We start from the raw sequence: 16,157 nt of genomic DNA on the forward strand, positions 1-16,157 counted from the left end.
TTCCTTTTCAAGTCGTTTCATTTCTTCTTTGTATTCTTTAGATTTGATCCAATTGCATTCCCACATTTATATTATATTATAGCCAGCTTTTTTGAATTACTCACGTCTTTCTATTGTTTGTTCATAAAGATCTTTCATAGTTGTTTTATTTTTAGTTTTTTATTATTAATAAAATCTTTATTGCAACAGCTAAAACGTCCATGCATTGTGATATATCTGAAAGGATCTGTATTAGCTATTTCTAGAACCTGTTTTCTTAATTCAAGACATCCTCTTCTTAATACATCCACATCAGAATTACAATAATCATAAAGTTCTTTTTTAAAATCAAAGAAATAATCTTCTTTTCTTTTTTTATGGCATTCTAAAAAATGATTGCAACAGCCATCAACTCTGTATGCCTCAGTTTTATGACTATTACCATAATCATATATTTTACATTCTTTCATATGGTTACGAAATAAACCCATAGGCCGCCCCGGTACGGTGACGTCGGCCGGAGAAGAGCCTGGAAGCGGAAGTAGCGAATGGGTGCTCCAGACAAGTCTAGAAGCGGTGACGGAGGCGTTTCGACAAGGACCGCGTGGCTCTTTAAATGGGACCCATCGTCGGGACCAGGAGAGTTATGTCCAGACAATGGGAGAAGTCCATTATTTTGTATATAATCGCTGTGTAATAAGTCGTGTAATTCGAGTTCCTAAGAAATAAATTGTTGAGTTTTACCCACGCCGATTTTAATTACCGATTAACGTATATAGTTAACGCCATAGCAGTTTGTAGCAGATATTTTTCCAATATACTTCTGATTTTCCGTGTTATTATAAACATCCTTTTTTAAGTTCTTATAGACCGAATGTTTTAGGGAAGTTTTTTAAAGGTCCTAGAACAAAATATAAATAATTCTTAAATTAATAGATTTTATTTCCATTAACATAATTTTAGATCGATTAGACATGCAGAAATGTTTAAAACCATTTTCTACGCCATATTTTAAAATAGAATAAGAATCATACCCCTTTTTATAATGTGCAAAGCTGTATATCCTTTATGTGCATATCCTAAATGATGTCTATAAAATAAACATTTACAGAAATCTTCGTTAGTCTTAAAAGAATTAACTTTTTTTTTCAAAATCATGAGCTGTAACTAAATTAATTATCAGACATCGGCATCGCGGAAGTAAATTCTTAATAACAATTACTACTTTTTCTAGGTTTTCCTCTGTTAGACCAGTTCTCCTAGATGTTAAAATGATTTAAAAATTAAAAATACTGTTCACCATCACAATTTTCGTGATGATCTTAACCAGATAAACCCTTAACTGAATGAAAAGCCACTGAGGTTGAGACTGCACAGTCGGCCAACCAAATTTATCTCGTAACGCCACGCTGTCGTATTTAATATTTGTCTGATTGATTCCCCATCACTTCGGCTCTGCCTAACTCTGGTCATAATCAAAGAATAAATATGTTTCCTGTGGAAACAGGAGTCCAAAGATCATTGTGATTAACTACTATATTTAATAAGTCTCTTTCTTTGAAATTTGTTTTCTCTTTTACTGTTTTAGTCATATCATTCAATCCCTCTCTAATGACAGCAATTTTTTTTTCATAATTATGTCAAGAATATCGGACTCTGATGATTCTTCTTCATCTTCGTCTTCCACTCTGGGCAGGCCTTGTCTGTCTTTCAATAATATAATTTTATAGTAAATTTTCCATTTTTTGGTGTGCTCAACTTTTGTTTCTATTATTTTAAATTTAGGTTTTTTCAAAAACTATGTAAAATAATCATCTTCAAACATAAAAGGTTCCTCACCAATTATTTCTGCCTTTTTCATTTTTGAATAACCTTTGATTTTCTTATGTTTGGCAATTTTTCTTAGTTCTTTTATCGATTTATTCGAGACGATTTTTGACATGAATTCCTTTAATAATGCTTTTAACCTTGATGATCCGATTTCGTTGAGAAATGTATTTAAATTCTCATTATTTATATTTTCTGAAATTCAATTCACTAGATCTATTTTTTTTTAATATTTTGTTTTATCTTTATGTGTAGTTTTTTAGCAATCGATTTTATTTATACAGCGTGTTATTGAAAGGTACGTATAAAATAAAATCGGCAATTGGTCTCGAAGTATGGGTGCTAAAAGTAAAAAAAGTTCAGGTAAATATGTTCTCCTTTTAGAGAAAAAAATTATTAAAATTTCTGCCCAACTTCGTTGTACGCCTCTGATAAACAGATCATCTCTCGTTTCTATAGCAACATTTAGTCTTGACAAAAGTTTTATTGTTACAGTTGTTAGGATTTACTAAAATAAATTAATTTTACCTATTTATTCTTCAGTAACGTCTAAAAAGGTTGGATAAGGGTTAATTTTCCCCTTATAATTTTGATAACAAAAAATAAGTTTTTCAGACTTCTTAGATTTCGCGAATAACTGTCAATTTTGTTGTACGTACCTTTCAAGAACACCTGTATTGGGTCTATTTAATTTATTAAACCAATCGCCAGCACTGAGCTCTTCTTTTAGAATTAATTTTATAAGATCTGATTTAGTTTTTGAGGTATATTTTGAATAAGTAGTTCTTTAAACTCTGCTTTTTTGCAATTGACTTTAATTTTTACTTCCCGAGCGTAAGCAAAAGAAGTATTGTAATCGAGTCCGTCGGCCGATTCTCTACTTTTACATTTTCTTGATCTTTCATGACCCCTAGAAGACGAAGAAATAGGTCTCTCGTTTCTGTCTGTCTGTCCGTCTGTCCGTCTGTCCGTCTGTCCGTCTGTCTGCCGTCCCGGATTAGACAGTTAATCTCCGAAAATACTGTACCCATTGTTGTGAAATTTTGTACTTATATTAGGAATATCATGTAAATGGTAAAATGCTAACCAAAATTTGTCTAATCATCCCCACTACTAATGCGATGACGTCAATTTAAAATTGAACATAGTAAATGGGTTTTAAGTTGTATAAAATAACATAGTCCTACACATGTAGTTTAAGACTCCGAATTGAGTTTTTACTCGAAACGTCCAGATTTTTGGAAAAAAAATCAAAATTATAAAACAACATTTTGCAATTTAATTTTGAATCTGCTAACCCGAATGTTTTGAAATGTTGCAGATGTTTTAAGGCTATAAAGAGCATCATAAATCTTCACTCAAAATATATTTGCTTATCCCCTCCAAAAAATTGATGACGTCAGCTCGAAAGTTTGCTGAATAAATCTTATCTAAGATGTACAAAATATGATGAGTCTGTTCTTGTGATTTATCATTCCATTCATATTTTTTGGATTTGCATATACAGGGTGACCCAAAAAAATTAATGAATGCATAAATGTATTTTACTGATTTAATCAGGAACTACAGAACCGAATGTTTTGAAGTCTTTATTTTAATATTTTATTTTTTTATTTTTTTTTTATTTTAATAATTACTTTTCCAACAGGCCGAGAGGCCCAATTACAGGAAAAGGGGACATACAAAAACACCCAGAGACAGAGCGGGAATCGAACCCACGACCCAAGGTGTAGTGGGCAGATGCCAAGCCACCTCACCCACCGGGTCCTCAAGTCTTGCAGGTGTTTTAAGGTTATAAAGAGCATAATAAATTTTTAATCAAAATATATTTGGTTATCTTCTCCAAAAAACTGATGACGTCAGCTCAAAAGTTTGCCGAATAACTCCTAGCTAGAATATACAAAATATGATGAGTCTGTACTTGTAATTTATCATTCCATTCATATTTTTTGAATCTGCATATACCGGGTGAGTAAAAAAAAATGAATGCGTAAATTAATTTTTTTGGTTTATTCAGGAACTACAAAACCGAACGCTTTGAAATCTACTGCGAAAAAAAACATAATAGGCAAGTAGTCGTCACGTTTTCGACAGCGAGGGAAGTACTGTGTGAACACTTTAGACCAGTTTTTTTAAATGTAGCTTATGTAGCACAAATTCATTATTTGACGGTAGTGGTAAAAATATTTACCCATATTTGTCCAATTGTGGGACGAGTTTCTTAAAATAATAATAATAATTATAAATAGTACTTGAAAAAATTTGCTGGTTGTTTTTCATGGTAGGAATATTAGGAAACTATTTCAGTATATGTAGCCCAAATTCCTGCTCAGATAAAATATATGTTTGGAATTCATGACAATGGAATCAATATTTTTTGTTTGTTATACATGTCTAACACGTTGGTCTAGTTGTGGTTGAATTGTGGTTATGATTGAATTCAGTTAATAGTTTTCTCGTTCTACATGATTTGCATAATTTTCAATCCATTTATATTTTTTAACTTAATTTTATCAACTCGTGTTATGTACAATTTTTACCCTAAATTTTCAAGTTCATAAAGTTATGTATTTTTGTTTGCGCCAAATGCATTTTTAACAAACTTTTAGGCAGATCACAAGTTAAAACCATTTTTAATAATATTTTAGGAAGTTTTGTATTTGACGAAGATTTTGGAAGGGGGAGAGGGATTTTTTGAGACTTCTTCGTCATTTATTTCAGTTTTTAGGCATTTTTTTCTAAAAATACTTATTTTCCTTGGTCTAAAAGTGACACTGATATCGACATTCGGTAAACACACACACACTGTTATCTTATTTTTATTTTGATCACAATTTTCTGTTTACAGGAGAAATACAAAGCTATAAGGTTAGCTTTTGAGTCACTTAATGAAAACTTAAAAATAAAAACAATTAGTTGCCAGCACTACACATTGTGAATAAATGAAAGCAAAAAGGACAAATCATGACATTAAAATTTATGACAAATAACCATAAGTAGTTATCGAAATTTAGAAAACACGTTTTCAGTTTTTTTGTTATCAATAAGTTATTATTGTTAACGGCAGTGATTAACGTGTGTCTGTAGTGAATTTGAAACTGTACGTCGTAAATGATAAAACACACTACGTCAATAAATAAATTTTATTTCCGAATCATCACTACAAATTCATAGAAAAGTTTAGAACAGTAAAAATGTCAATATGACTATGAACCGGAAAACTCATCTAAAAAACTTAAAAATGTATCACATATAAAAGACATCTAATTTGTCTCACTATGACTAAGTTTTCATCGTTATCAGGAAAGAAGGAGACAAGTTGTTCTTTTAGAAAACAAAGAAAAGTAAAGTAAGAAAGACAACTAAGAAGAAACAGATAAAAAGAATTTAAAATTTAGGCTTTAGGTGTTGTCGAACTCGCGTCGGCAGGAACTGGAGCTACGGTTGGAATTTCAGGGTATTCTAATTTCGCTCCTTCTTCGCATTTGAAGATTGGACAACATCCAGGGAATGGGGCAGTTTTGTTGGTTTTATCTGAAAAAAAAAGTCACCATGAACAAGACTGTAGAACAAGTACGAAAAAATACCTTCGTCGAGTTTGCATTTGGGATTGGCGAGTGGGAGTGGTCCACAGTCTTCGACCAATTCAAGAAGCCTTGGTGGTTTATCTTCGGACACCACGCAAGTAGAGCGACCACAGAAGGGATGCAGCTCCCAGGTTTTGCCAGGTTCTACAGTCGCGCATCTTGTACTAGCGAAGCACATACCCGGGAAGTCTGAAAAAGCGTAACGCAATGCTTAACTTCGTCACGGTAGTTTGTTTAGCTAAGTTTTCTTTTATTTGTGTTAAGTTTCTGCAACCTTAAGTTTTTGTGGTGGTAAAAAATCAAATTCTGTAAATTTCCATAATTGGGTAAGAATTTCAGACAAAAACGTGATTCAGATCAGACCAAAAGTGGTCACGGTAGTGGTTTCTTAAGGTTTGCTAATTGAATAAGGCGAGTTTTTATCCAGCACGTAATTAAAAAGTTTGACCTCCAAACGGCGATCATATCTGCTCAAGACAATGAAAAAATGCAGACGAAATTCCCATGAACTGAGGATACGGATTTAATCTTAATTCACGTTTGAAAAAATTTTAAACCGGATCGCATCCTGTCACTTGGGACGTGCTAATTGTTATTCTGCACACGAAACGATTGCGTCATTTTGCTCATTTATGAAGATCTTTTTCCGTGTGGACGACGAATTTGTATGATGATTAAACGTAGGTAGTTCCGTTTCCTACTCAGTAACCGGGTTTGAATACACGAGCGATTAATCAATATCAATTTTGATTTATTCTTAAATGCATCAATCTTTTCCATTCGTCACGTGAAAGGCCGACTGCATTCGAGTTCAACAACTTTTTTCAACATATAGTCGTTCACCTTTGTTGCAATTCCACCGAATATCCGCTGTGAACCGATCATGGGAAGCGATTGTTGGCAACAAACAAAGCGCAATAAGTGATAAAACAACAATAATTCAGCGGAACTGTAGTCGAATGAAACGACCTACTTAGCAAAAACACGTAAATACAAAAACTCGTCCCATGGAATCATATACCATTTAACACATAATAATCGAGAGTGCACGTTCCATTAACCCATAGGTGTGGTTCATTAAAAACCGGTACCAGAAAAAGCAAAAGTAAAAGTGGTCTAGTTTCAGAACAAGAATCGAAGCGGTTAGAGCTTACAGTCTCAAAAATGAAAAAGCATCACTTTCTTTACCTCGAAGGACGTCAGCTGGAATAAGCCTCTTGAAGGTTTTCGGTCTTTCGGCGTCTTTTTTCTCGTCAGCGGTAAGGGCAACCGCCAAGCAGACAGAGAGCACAAGAAAAACTTTCATTGTTGCTTACAAATGTCAAACAGTGGCCACTCGACTTCAACCCGGTCTTCTTTTTCCAACTGAAGGTGTGGAGCTTTCGGTGCACGATTATATAGGCTTTGGAGCTGGTGGGAGTTCGGTGGTGACGGTACGACTAAATTGCACGATTTTTACACAGTTTCCGTTAAAACGCATAAAAAAAACTTTTACTTTGAGTTTTCAACCCACGGGCTTTGGCACGTCTGTTTTTGGGTTTTTCGGTTATTTTGACTTTTGGCTAGCGAAGATTTGTGGGTGGCAAAGAGACGTCAAAAACCCAAGGTCTCAATGTAGGACAAAAAAATATTCACACTGCAAGTCGAAAGATCATATTTTGGTGGAAGTAAAATCTAGGTCATTATCGTCATTTTGCAACCTTACCTTATGTGCCTAATTATCGCCGTTATTTCCACGACCATTGTTGTGCGCTCCCATGACATTAAAATAAAAACAAAAATCAAAAAGACAGCGGAAGATTTAGAAAGTAATTAAAAAATAAGTGTAGAGGTCGATTAAATGTTTCGATTTTCTATTATAACTTAACAGCAATTAATTATCTGTACTAAAAAAAGTATACAAATAAAAGAGTCCTTGCTATCCTTGGAACTGTCTTAACCTGTAAAAGCGGTCTAAAATTTATCATCCACAAATGCCACTAGAAACGATCCGAAATAATTAAAAAAATGTCACTAAGAGACAAAACTCTTCTATGTAAATTTGATTTTGCCATCCTTTCTATTCCTGCAGATAGATAACGTGAGAGTTATTTTTTTCGATCGAGAAAGTAAATTATCTTTTTTATTACAAAAACAAAATAAAAATGCTAAGAAAACGCCAAATTGATCGACTATAATAATAATTAGAATTGCAAAAATGATTAACTTGTTTGTAATTGTAAAGATGACAACAAAACATTGAACTCGTTCATCAGCGCATAACACTTAACGCAGTTAGTAATTGTGTTAATTACCTAAATCTGGGAATTTTTGCAATATTAAAACTTAAAATATTTACACCACTTATCCTTGAAAATAACATAAATATTAATCCAAAATAATACTTTTCCAACAACTAAACATTATTATAACGCTCGTTTTACAGTCTGCAACATTGTTAAATTCGAAAAACTGTTTAAAGTGGAAAAACTGAAATCAGCATTTTCTTGTGTCGGCTTGCAACACCTAGTGCTTTCTAAGCGAATTACAAGAAACAAATTAGGCCACTGTTTGAAAATCCATTTAAAGTACAATCAACAAAATGTTGACGTAAACACGCAGTCTTACAATGACTAACTTTGTTTAATATCGATTCGCCTGATGGGGTGATGCCGTAGTAATTTTCTCATTATCTTGCAGAATCATTCCGAGAAATAATAGACGGACTATTCCAAGATCTCATTTAATAAAATTTGCTATGCAAGTCGAAGAATTAACATTTATAAGATACATAATTCATTGGCTGCACCCATTCCACCCTTCCTATACTCGTTTTGATGTGTATTAATTAGAACAAGTAGTTTAATTGTCATCTGACCTTGACAATTGGTTTTTTGTTGTAAACTGGGTAGAAATTTCGAAAAAATTCATTAAAATCTGGCAACACCCACAATATGCAGAGCAGCACGAGAATAATAAAGGAAGTGGTTACTGGTAATTCGGATCACCTTGATCGTGTCTGCTTGTTTTTTGCTTAAATTGTTACAGCAGCTGCAAGAGAGAAACTTGATGGAAGAATAAATTTTCAACAATGTCAAGTCTGGAACGTAATGTGAAAGTGTTTATGTGCGTATCAAACAATGATTTAGACGTATTTGCAAATTTTGATACATGTGGGTGGTTCGGTTGAAAGTTGAAATCGTGGGGATTTTTTTGTCTGGTTTGATCGTTGTCTGTTTCTTTTAAGAAACTGGGACACCGGTGCAAGATTGCAGAAAGAAACAAGAGTGCGGTGACTCATCGATAGTTCTTTCCAATTTCGAAATCCATTATTATTTCCACTAATTTGCTTAATTTAGTGCCAGCTGCAGTTGAAGACTCCGTAATTACTAATTATGTTATGAATACATTTACGACCACAAATTGTTAGTGATAGATAACTAAAAAAAAGAAAATAAATTATGTTGAGTCAATTATTTTTTGGCTGGCGTGAAAAGAAGATCTAGGTTAATTTTCACGCTCGTTAGAAAAGAGGAAATCTGCTGGTTACACACGACTTGTTTCCACTTATTACTACAATACCAAAATTTTTAATCAGCACAGAAGTGTGAAAACAATCAAATTTTCTTGCGATAACACGCTTCTCATGCGCCTTTCGTCATTTTCTTAAATATCCACCATAACAAATAATAATTAACGTTGTAATTTTCATCAGTACGGAAATACGCTTTCTAAGCGTCATGGCAATGAAAATTGTCGTCGACTTAAGAATTTATCACGGCTGCTGAATATACTAATAGGTCTTTATTGCATTGATTGCGTTATGATGAAAAACAATTTCCTTTTAAATTTAATTATTTTTTGATTGTTTACAAAATTGGTGAAAATGTCAGGGTCGAAGTTCACAACTGAAACGTACTCTTACAATGAAACGACTGAGTTTACGGTACACCTATTTATGGCTCTTAATTACGGAAGCAAGGGTTTTGTCACTCTTGACTTCCTGTCAAAACTTGGCTAACGGTGTTATCTGTCAACCTGTGGTAACAAAAGGACAAAATGACGAAACTAGTTTAAAATTAGTTACAGGTATTACTAAAAGAAATTTAAATTAAATTTTAATAAGAAAACATATTTTCCATTTCCAGCAATTAAATGATTGACGTGATTATTTCACGACACGCGAGGATCCACACAGTCAGCAATTTTAGTGAAAAAATATTATTTAACACTGAATTAGTAATAAATATAATAATTTGACAGAATATTTTGTAACTTTGGTAGATCACTTTCTTCTTTAATGAAAGTGGTGTCTTCAGCGTACAATATGAGTTCACCATGAATCATAATGCTTTCACTGTCATTGATATAAATTAGACAAAATTTAGGACCGAAATTCATCCTTGCAGAACGCCAAAATATAAGTGAAGGTAGGTGGATATTATTTTCTAGGGTTACTAATTGGCTTCAATGTGAAACAAGGTACTGTCTGTAATCCTACATGGTAGCATGGTCGAAGGTTATTTCGATAGAATTTCCCTCACCCCTGAAGTACAATAAAACATCCAGCTTTTTCGAAAAAATACAAGAAAAAACAAGAAAAATTTGAAAGTTGAGTTAAAGTACGATGTGTTATGCACTTAATACATTTTAAGTCTAATCCGTGCACATCACGTGTAGATGAGTTATTTAAATCGCTGATTATGTCACGGACTTCTTTAAACGATAATTCAGTGAAAGCAAACAAATTTTTTGTAGACAAAAATTAAAACTGAAAGGAAGCGGCAGGTGACTTTTAGTTAGCGTAGGAGATAAGTATATTAACAAAATAAGTATTAAATTCTTCAGTCGGCAGAGTCTCATGATAAACAATATTTTTAGTGTTTAAATGTTGTCACTTATTTTTTAATTCTTTAACTCATGACTGCATCAGTTTGTATTGAAGTCTCTGCTAATATATAATTACGAAATTAAGTTACAATAATAATTGTATTAAAACAGTCCGATTCAACTTCACATATGTAATTTAATGTGTTTTTGTACAGATAGAAATATATCACTTTTGCTTACAAAAAAAAAATGGTTGAGGGTTATTTCGACAGAACTTTCCTCGTCCCTGAAGTACAATAAAACATATTCAAATTTTTCGAAAATTGATAAAATTTGATTTTGCAGATTTTATATTTTATCATATCAATGTAAAACAGCTTTGTTATAGTTATTTTTAAAAAAGTACAATATTCCATTTCTATATCGAAAGACGCCATTAACATCGGATGGAACGCCAGGAAATAGTTCATCAATAAGTATTATCATAAAATGTAAGAATACGTTCAGAATATGTGTTGAAGATGGTTTGAATTTTTAAGATGTCAATTGCAAAAACACCTCGAAAATTCAGTGAACTCTTCTCATTTTCCATTATGTCAGCTATTTCCAAATTACTTAACCTATTTTTCCTATCAATTTTATTCCTTCTCCATTACGACTTCGGCTTTTTCGAAGTCCTTTTTTTACTCATTTTTATGCTATCCCCAAAAGTTTTTTCGTTGTAACTTAGTACCTACATAACCAGCTGCACCTAATTACAATACTTTAGTTGCAGTTATTTCTGCTGGAATTAAAGCAGGTAAAAATCCACCTATCTGCACTGGAAAAAAAATGGTATCACTATATTTTTTCTTCTCTTTTTTACATTTTTTAGTTTCATCAGTCTGTTTTTCCCTCAATTTAATAGTTTTATTGGGCCTTTCTATTAAATCTAATCTTTTATTACGATCTATTACAACTTTCGAGTTCCTTTATTTGATTAGGTGAACTTTTGGTGAACTTTGCTGGTCATTTATTTAATGAAAAACTCTATTTCATTTAGAAGAACATTTTTTCATCTTAAATATTCATATTTGCAATTCGTTGAAATTCAACTACAGCATATATACCGGGTGTCCCAGCCTACCTGTTCCACACAAATATCTCAGTGATTTTAAAACACAAAAAATTGAATTTTCTCATGTTCAGTATATGTAATACAGTCTGTAAAATTAATAGATTAGTGTCGTCGTAATAATTTCAGTTTCACCGGAAATGAAATCAATTTTCCTTTTTTTAATACAAAGGGGTATAATTTTTCGATCCATTAAAGAGTGCTAAGTCACATGATACGCTGTTATTTACTTGAATGTTTTAAAGGCCCTTAAAATACAAAAAAAAAAGAAATTTAAAACGATCATATCCAACTAAGCATTTTAATAAAATCAAAGTTTAAAGCAAAATAAAACTATACAAAAACAATAACTTTCAATTAAATGTTCACATCCACAACTAAACAGCGTTTTGCTCGATGAAGTAGACCCCTACTTCTTACAACTACATTTCTGGGTTAATTCTATCACATTCTACCCTAATTCTTTGTTTGTGTCTTAGAGGTTGCTGATACACCCAATCTTATAATAGCCCACAAAAGAAAAATCCAGGGATGGTAGATCTGGAGATCTGGCAGGCCACCGAATTGCTCGATTTTTGGCAATCCATATATGAGGAAATGCGTGTTATATGGTGGTACACCATCTTGCTGGAAATACATTCTTTCACGACGAGTAGAAATTAATAACACAGGAAGTTCGTTTACATGAAATTCCATATAAATTTGCGAATTTAGATTTCCTTTCTTAAAATTTAAGCCCGATAATTTGACTATTGATTATTCCAAACCATTCCATTAAAATGAGTTTCATCTTACCATAAAATATTACCTATGACACCCTCTTCACGTGCCTCCTTTAACCAATCATTAAAAGCCAGTCTTCTTTCAAAATCAGGTGGTACTAAAGCTTCATATAACTGAATTTTGTAATCATAATATTTGGCCGTTTTTAAAATTCTTTGTATAGAGGATTTTGAAATATTCGTTTCTTCGCGTATTTGCCTGATGGAAATATGAGGATCCACATTGACCCTCCCCAAGACACCTGTGATCAGTTCTTCATCTGTTGCCGTTTTTGTAAAAAGACTGTACGTTTCTTTTTGAAAGACCCAGGTTGTTCTAAATTTGTTGCTAATCTTGGGAAATACATGGAATTTGGTTGTTGTCTCTCCGAAAATCTTTCTTCGTATAATGTTTTGATTGTCTTATATTTCGCCTACACTATCCGTAAATAAGTATCACTTCTAACTTTTCGGTATTGCTGAATCTTTCGTTTTCCATTTTTTGACACTACAATAGTTTATTTATTTTAATCTAGAAATGACAAACCAGGACATCAAAATAAGAGGAAACGTTGCTTGGGAAATGCCACCATATATATTTGTTTTAATTCACAAGCGCTTTAAAGCTTCTAGATGAATACTGTTATGCCGAGTCATAAATCATTAAAAAGGGAAAAAAGGCTCTCTTTTGTAGTATTATAATTATAAACTGTACTCTTTTAGATTTAGAAAAAACAGTAGATGTTATTTGCGGTAAAACGGAAGCTAATACTGTGCCAATAGTCTTCTCATTTAATAGATTGTATTACATATATTGAACATGCCAAATTTCAATTTTTTCTTTTAAAATAAGTAATTGAGATATTTGAGTGGAACAGGTATAGTTTTGGAAATTTCATTCTACTCTATAAAATTTTATTGGCTACAACGAAACGGACAGTAGTACAATAGCAAAAGATATTTCCAATTTAAAGTTGTCGCGTGCCGGTATCCCCAGATGTTAGGAAGCAGCATAATCCAGATCCGGACAGGGACCATCGTTACTCACGATATATTTCTTACCATTGTATTACTATTCGTCTCGTTATTGTCAATACAATTTTATAGGGTAGAATGAAATTTCCAAATTTATACTTTGGTAATGTCTTAATGTTCAATTAACTTATAGTTCAGAGGATTTTGTTTTACTATCAGTTTTTCATCATTTTCTTTCGTTACATCAAAAGCAACAACTAAATAGTGGTTACAAACATTTTTATAGCCAACAGGCGTGCCTTAATCGAAATCTTTTTTATAATTACGTGAAAAGAAAGCAGCATACAAACGTTGTAAATCCTCATTATTCACCTGATTTTCATATTAACATGTTGGGTACCATTAATTTTAATATTTATTCTTTCAAAATTAATATTATCAAAAATCATCATTATTGAAATAATCGTTTTGTTCAGCTCTATGACTATGAAAAACTATAGAAATTCCATATACTTTATTTTGATTATTTACAAAGCACAAGTTTCCACTTCCATAAGACTACCAATACAGCTAAGTATATACATTCCAACGGCAAAGAAAGTTAGATTTGCTAACTAATAATGAAGATAATATCAATGTTGTAATCCTAACCTAAAAGAGACAGATTAAACGAGAAAAAAAAAAGATAATAAGTAGAAAACAGATAGTGTTAAGACGTTTTAGTTTTTACGGCATTACAATCTTCAGGCTATTTCTTTACAATTGAAAGTGTCGACCCTGTTGTCTATTCTCTTGTAGCACTCCAGCATCTGCTAGAGAGGGGCAGCTCTCAGTGTATTGGTTTTCGGCAATTTTTCCTCAAAAATCGTATTTTGTACTAAATTCTTCTTGGGAATTCTTACCCTTATCATTTTTACCAAATCTTCACACTCAAATTTTAGGTGTCAAAGAAAAATATTGTAAATCATATGAATGCAACACAATAATTCGTTTTCGACTCATGAAATCGAATACGAAAAAAGTGTTCTTTTGTTTCCGTCTGGCTGTCTGTCTGTGTCGACTTTTATTAGACACGTAATCTCTGAAACTACTTACTATTAGAAATATCATGTAAATGGTTAAACGCTAACCAAAATTTGCTGCTGTGAACAATTTCCAACGAAAATATGTAATGGACAATAAATACACCATACTGTTCAGTACATTTGGAAAAAATATCCACGTTTTCTAGCATAAAAGTCAAATGCTAGAGTGGTTGGGTAACCACAGCAGGTATTGAATTTGATCAACAATTTTTTGAAAAAACAAATGTGGGATTTAATTCAACCTTTTAGAACTCATCGGAAAAAACGGTTTTTGACAGACAAGACATTACGGGAAAGTGGTCATGAGGATTCCCCCACACCATTGTTAATAAAATCCTATTGAAATGGCGTGGGAGTTTTGTAAATCCTACAAGCGTATAACTTTTTGGCCTTCATCCAAAAATAAGGTCGAGAATTTATGGTTTGACTCTCATTCTAAATGTCCTCCAGAGATGTAGCAAAATTTTAGTAAACATTAGATAGAACTTATTTCGGCTGATTGGACAAAACACGTGAGAAATTTGTCATTTGGGAACAAACAAACTTCCATTCATTATTTAATTGGAGAAATCTGATTCAGAATCAGAATCAGAATTAGATAATGATGATAATGATGGTTCAAATTGTACAGAATTAAATCATCAATAAGTAAAAATAACCACCACTCTTTACAGTTAAATGCATCTTGCCGGAGGATAGTCGTTTTTTTTCAACATTAAATATATACAACAGGTAAGATTTACTATCAGATATATAAATATTCAGTGAAGTTATCAAATTCTGAATGTTTAATTAATTAGTTTGATATTAATATTTCTTGATGATATTTAAGCTGGCAACAATGGTTAGTTTGCTAACACAATTCATAACCTTGAATATGTGACAATCCAAATCGACATGAAGGGTGTCAGTCTTTTTCACGAGACTTTAGCTTAGATAGGAATGTTATATAATTACCAACCAAATCACTAGATTTCCGTGGCTTGCTGCAGTCTAAAAGGGTCGTGAATGCATTATAATTATAATATGTGCCGATGAGAAAAAAATTATCAGTCATCACGCAGAACAGTGATTTTTTTCTAGCTTTAACGTAATGATTAACATGTCTGCAAGATATCCAATCATTAAAAGTTATGCAAATAGCCTGACCTTTACATACCAACCCGTTATTAAATAAATTTTTATTGAAAATACTCTCTGAGTTTCCTTTTTACTTGAGCCTTAGTAATGTCGATCCATTTTTGAAAGAAAGAACCTTGAGAAAATTTTCATCAGTCAAATTAATTTCGTCGTGCACTCGAGAACGTGCGGCCTTTAATATTGTCTTAGAGGGTTAATAATTTTGTTTTTTAAAATTCAGAAGATTTTACCTTTAACCGAAATAAACGCACGGAATAGAGTAAGTTTTTTTCTCATTGTTATTGTTCATGTAAATGTTTATCTGCGCTACCGGATTTTGACCACCAGTGTATCAGGCCGTATAGCTGGGTATTGCTTTTGCGAGGATGGAAGTAAGCCTTCAGAAATGCGAGTGTTGTAGCTCTGGTTAGTGCAAATAGGCTGCGGCTGTACGTAGGTTTCACTAAGCGTGGTCCTTTTTTGCTAGACTGTTCATGTTTAAATTTGAACCCACACCATTGTGATCACGATTTCTCTTTTTCTTTGAATGTTTCAATTTTTGGTATTGAAATATTTGCATCAATTTGTGATATTTGATCGCATATACACAACGGAGAGTTCCATAATGTTGACGATCACAGCTCAAGGCCAAGTTTTGAATTTTTCGCGGGCTTTGATAATTTTATATATATACATAAAAAAAATTAGTGTGACGTTATAGAAATAAAAATTGACCTGTTTTTAGAACAATTAAAAACTGAAGTCAACGATGAATTACATTTGAGAACAAACAGACAGAAATACAAATATTTTTACATGAAGAAAATGAATTGTTGATGTATGAAGAAATTTTTAAAAAATTTCATATGAAGAGAATCTTTGTTTGAGAAATTCTGATATT

General features: G+C 32.5%; 1 protein-coding gene across 1 annotated transcript; it reads right to left on the reverse strand.

Moving 5' to 3' along the window:
- Positions 1 to 4,931: 4,931 nt before the first annotated feature.
- Positions 4,932 to 6,768, reverse strand: LOC135138691 (uncharacterized). The gene is made up of 3 exons (XM_064068672.1): positions 6,582 to 6,768; positions 5,394 to 5,582; positions 4,932 to 5,340 (listed from the first exon to the last, which is right to left on the reverse strand). The coding sequence occupies exons 1-3, from the start codon at positions 6,697 to 6,699 to the stop codon at positions 5,201 to 5,203; spliced, it is 447 nt and encodes a 148-aa protein (XP_063924742.1). The 5' UTR covers positions 6,700 to 6,768; the 3' UTR covers positions 4,932 to 5,200.
- Positions 6,769 to 16,157: the final 9,389 nt, after the last annotated feature.

Source organism: Zophobas morio, unplaced genomic scaffold (assembly GCF_036711695.1).
Source record: "Zophobas morio isolate AGI-343-1 ecotype UQ-CSIRO unplaced genomic scaffold, CSIRO_AGI_Zmor_V1 ptg000030l, whole genome shotgun sequence".
Lineage (NCBI taxonomy): Eukaryota > Metazoa > Arthropoda > Insecta > Coleoptera > Tenebrionidae > Zophobas > Zophobas morio.

What these genes read in the sequence shown, in the direction of transcription:
- LOC135138691 (XM_064068672.1), bottom strand. Translation starts at nt 6,699, where the DNA reads ATGAAAGTTTTTCTTGTGCTCTCTGTCTGCTTGGCGGTTGCCCTTACC. An exon ending in TCCAGCTGACGTCCTTCGAG is followed by an intron (nt 5,583 to 6,581) that starts GTAAAGAAAGTG and finishes ACGCTTTTTCAG; the next exon opens with ACTTCCCGGGTATGTGCTTC. An exon ending in CAAATGCAAACTCGACGAAG is followed by an intron (nt 5,341 to 5,393) that starts GTATTTTTTCGT and finishes TTTTTTTTTCAG; the next exon opens with ATAAAACCAACAAAACTGCC.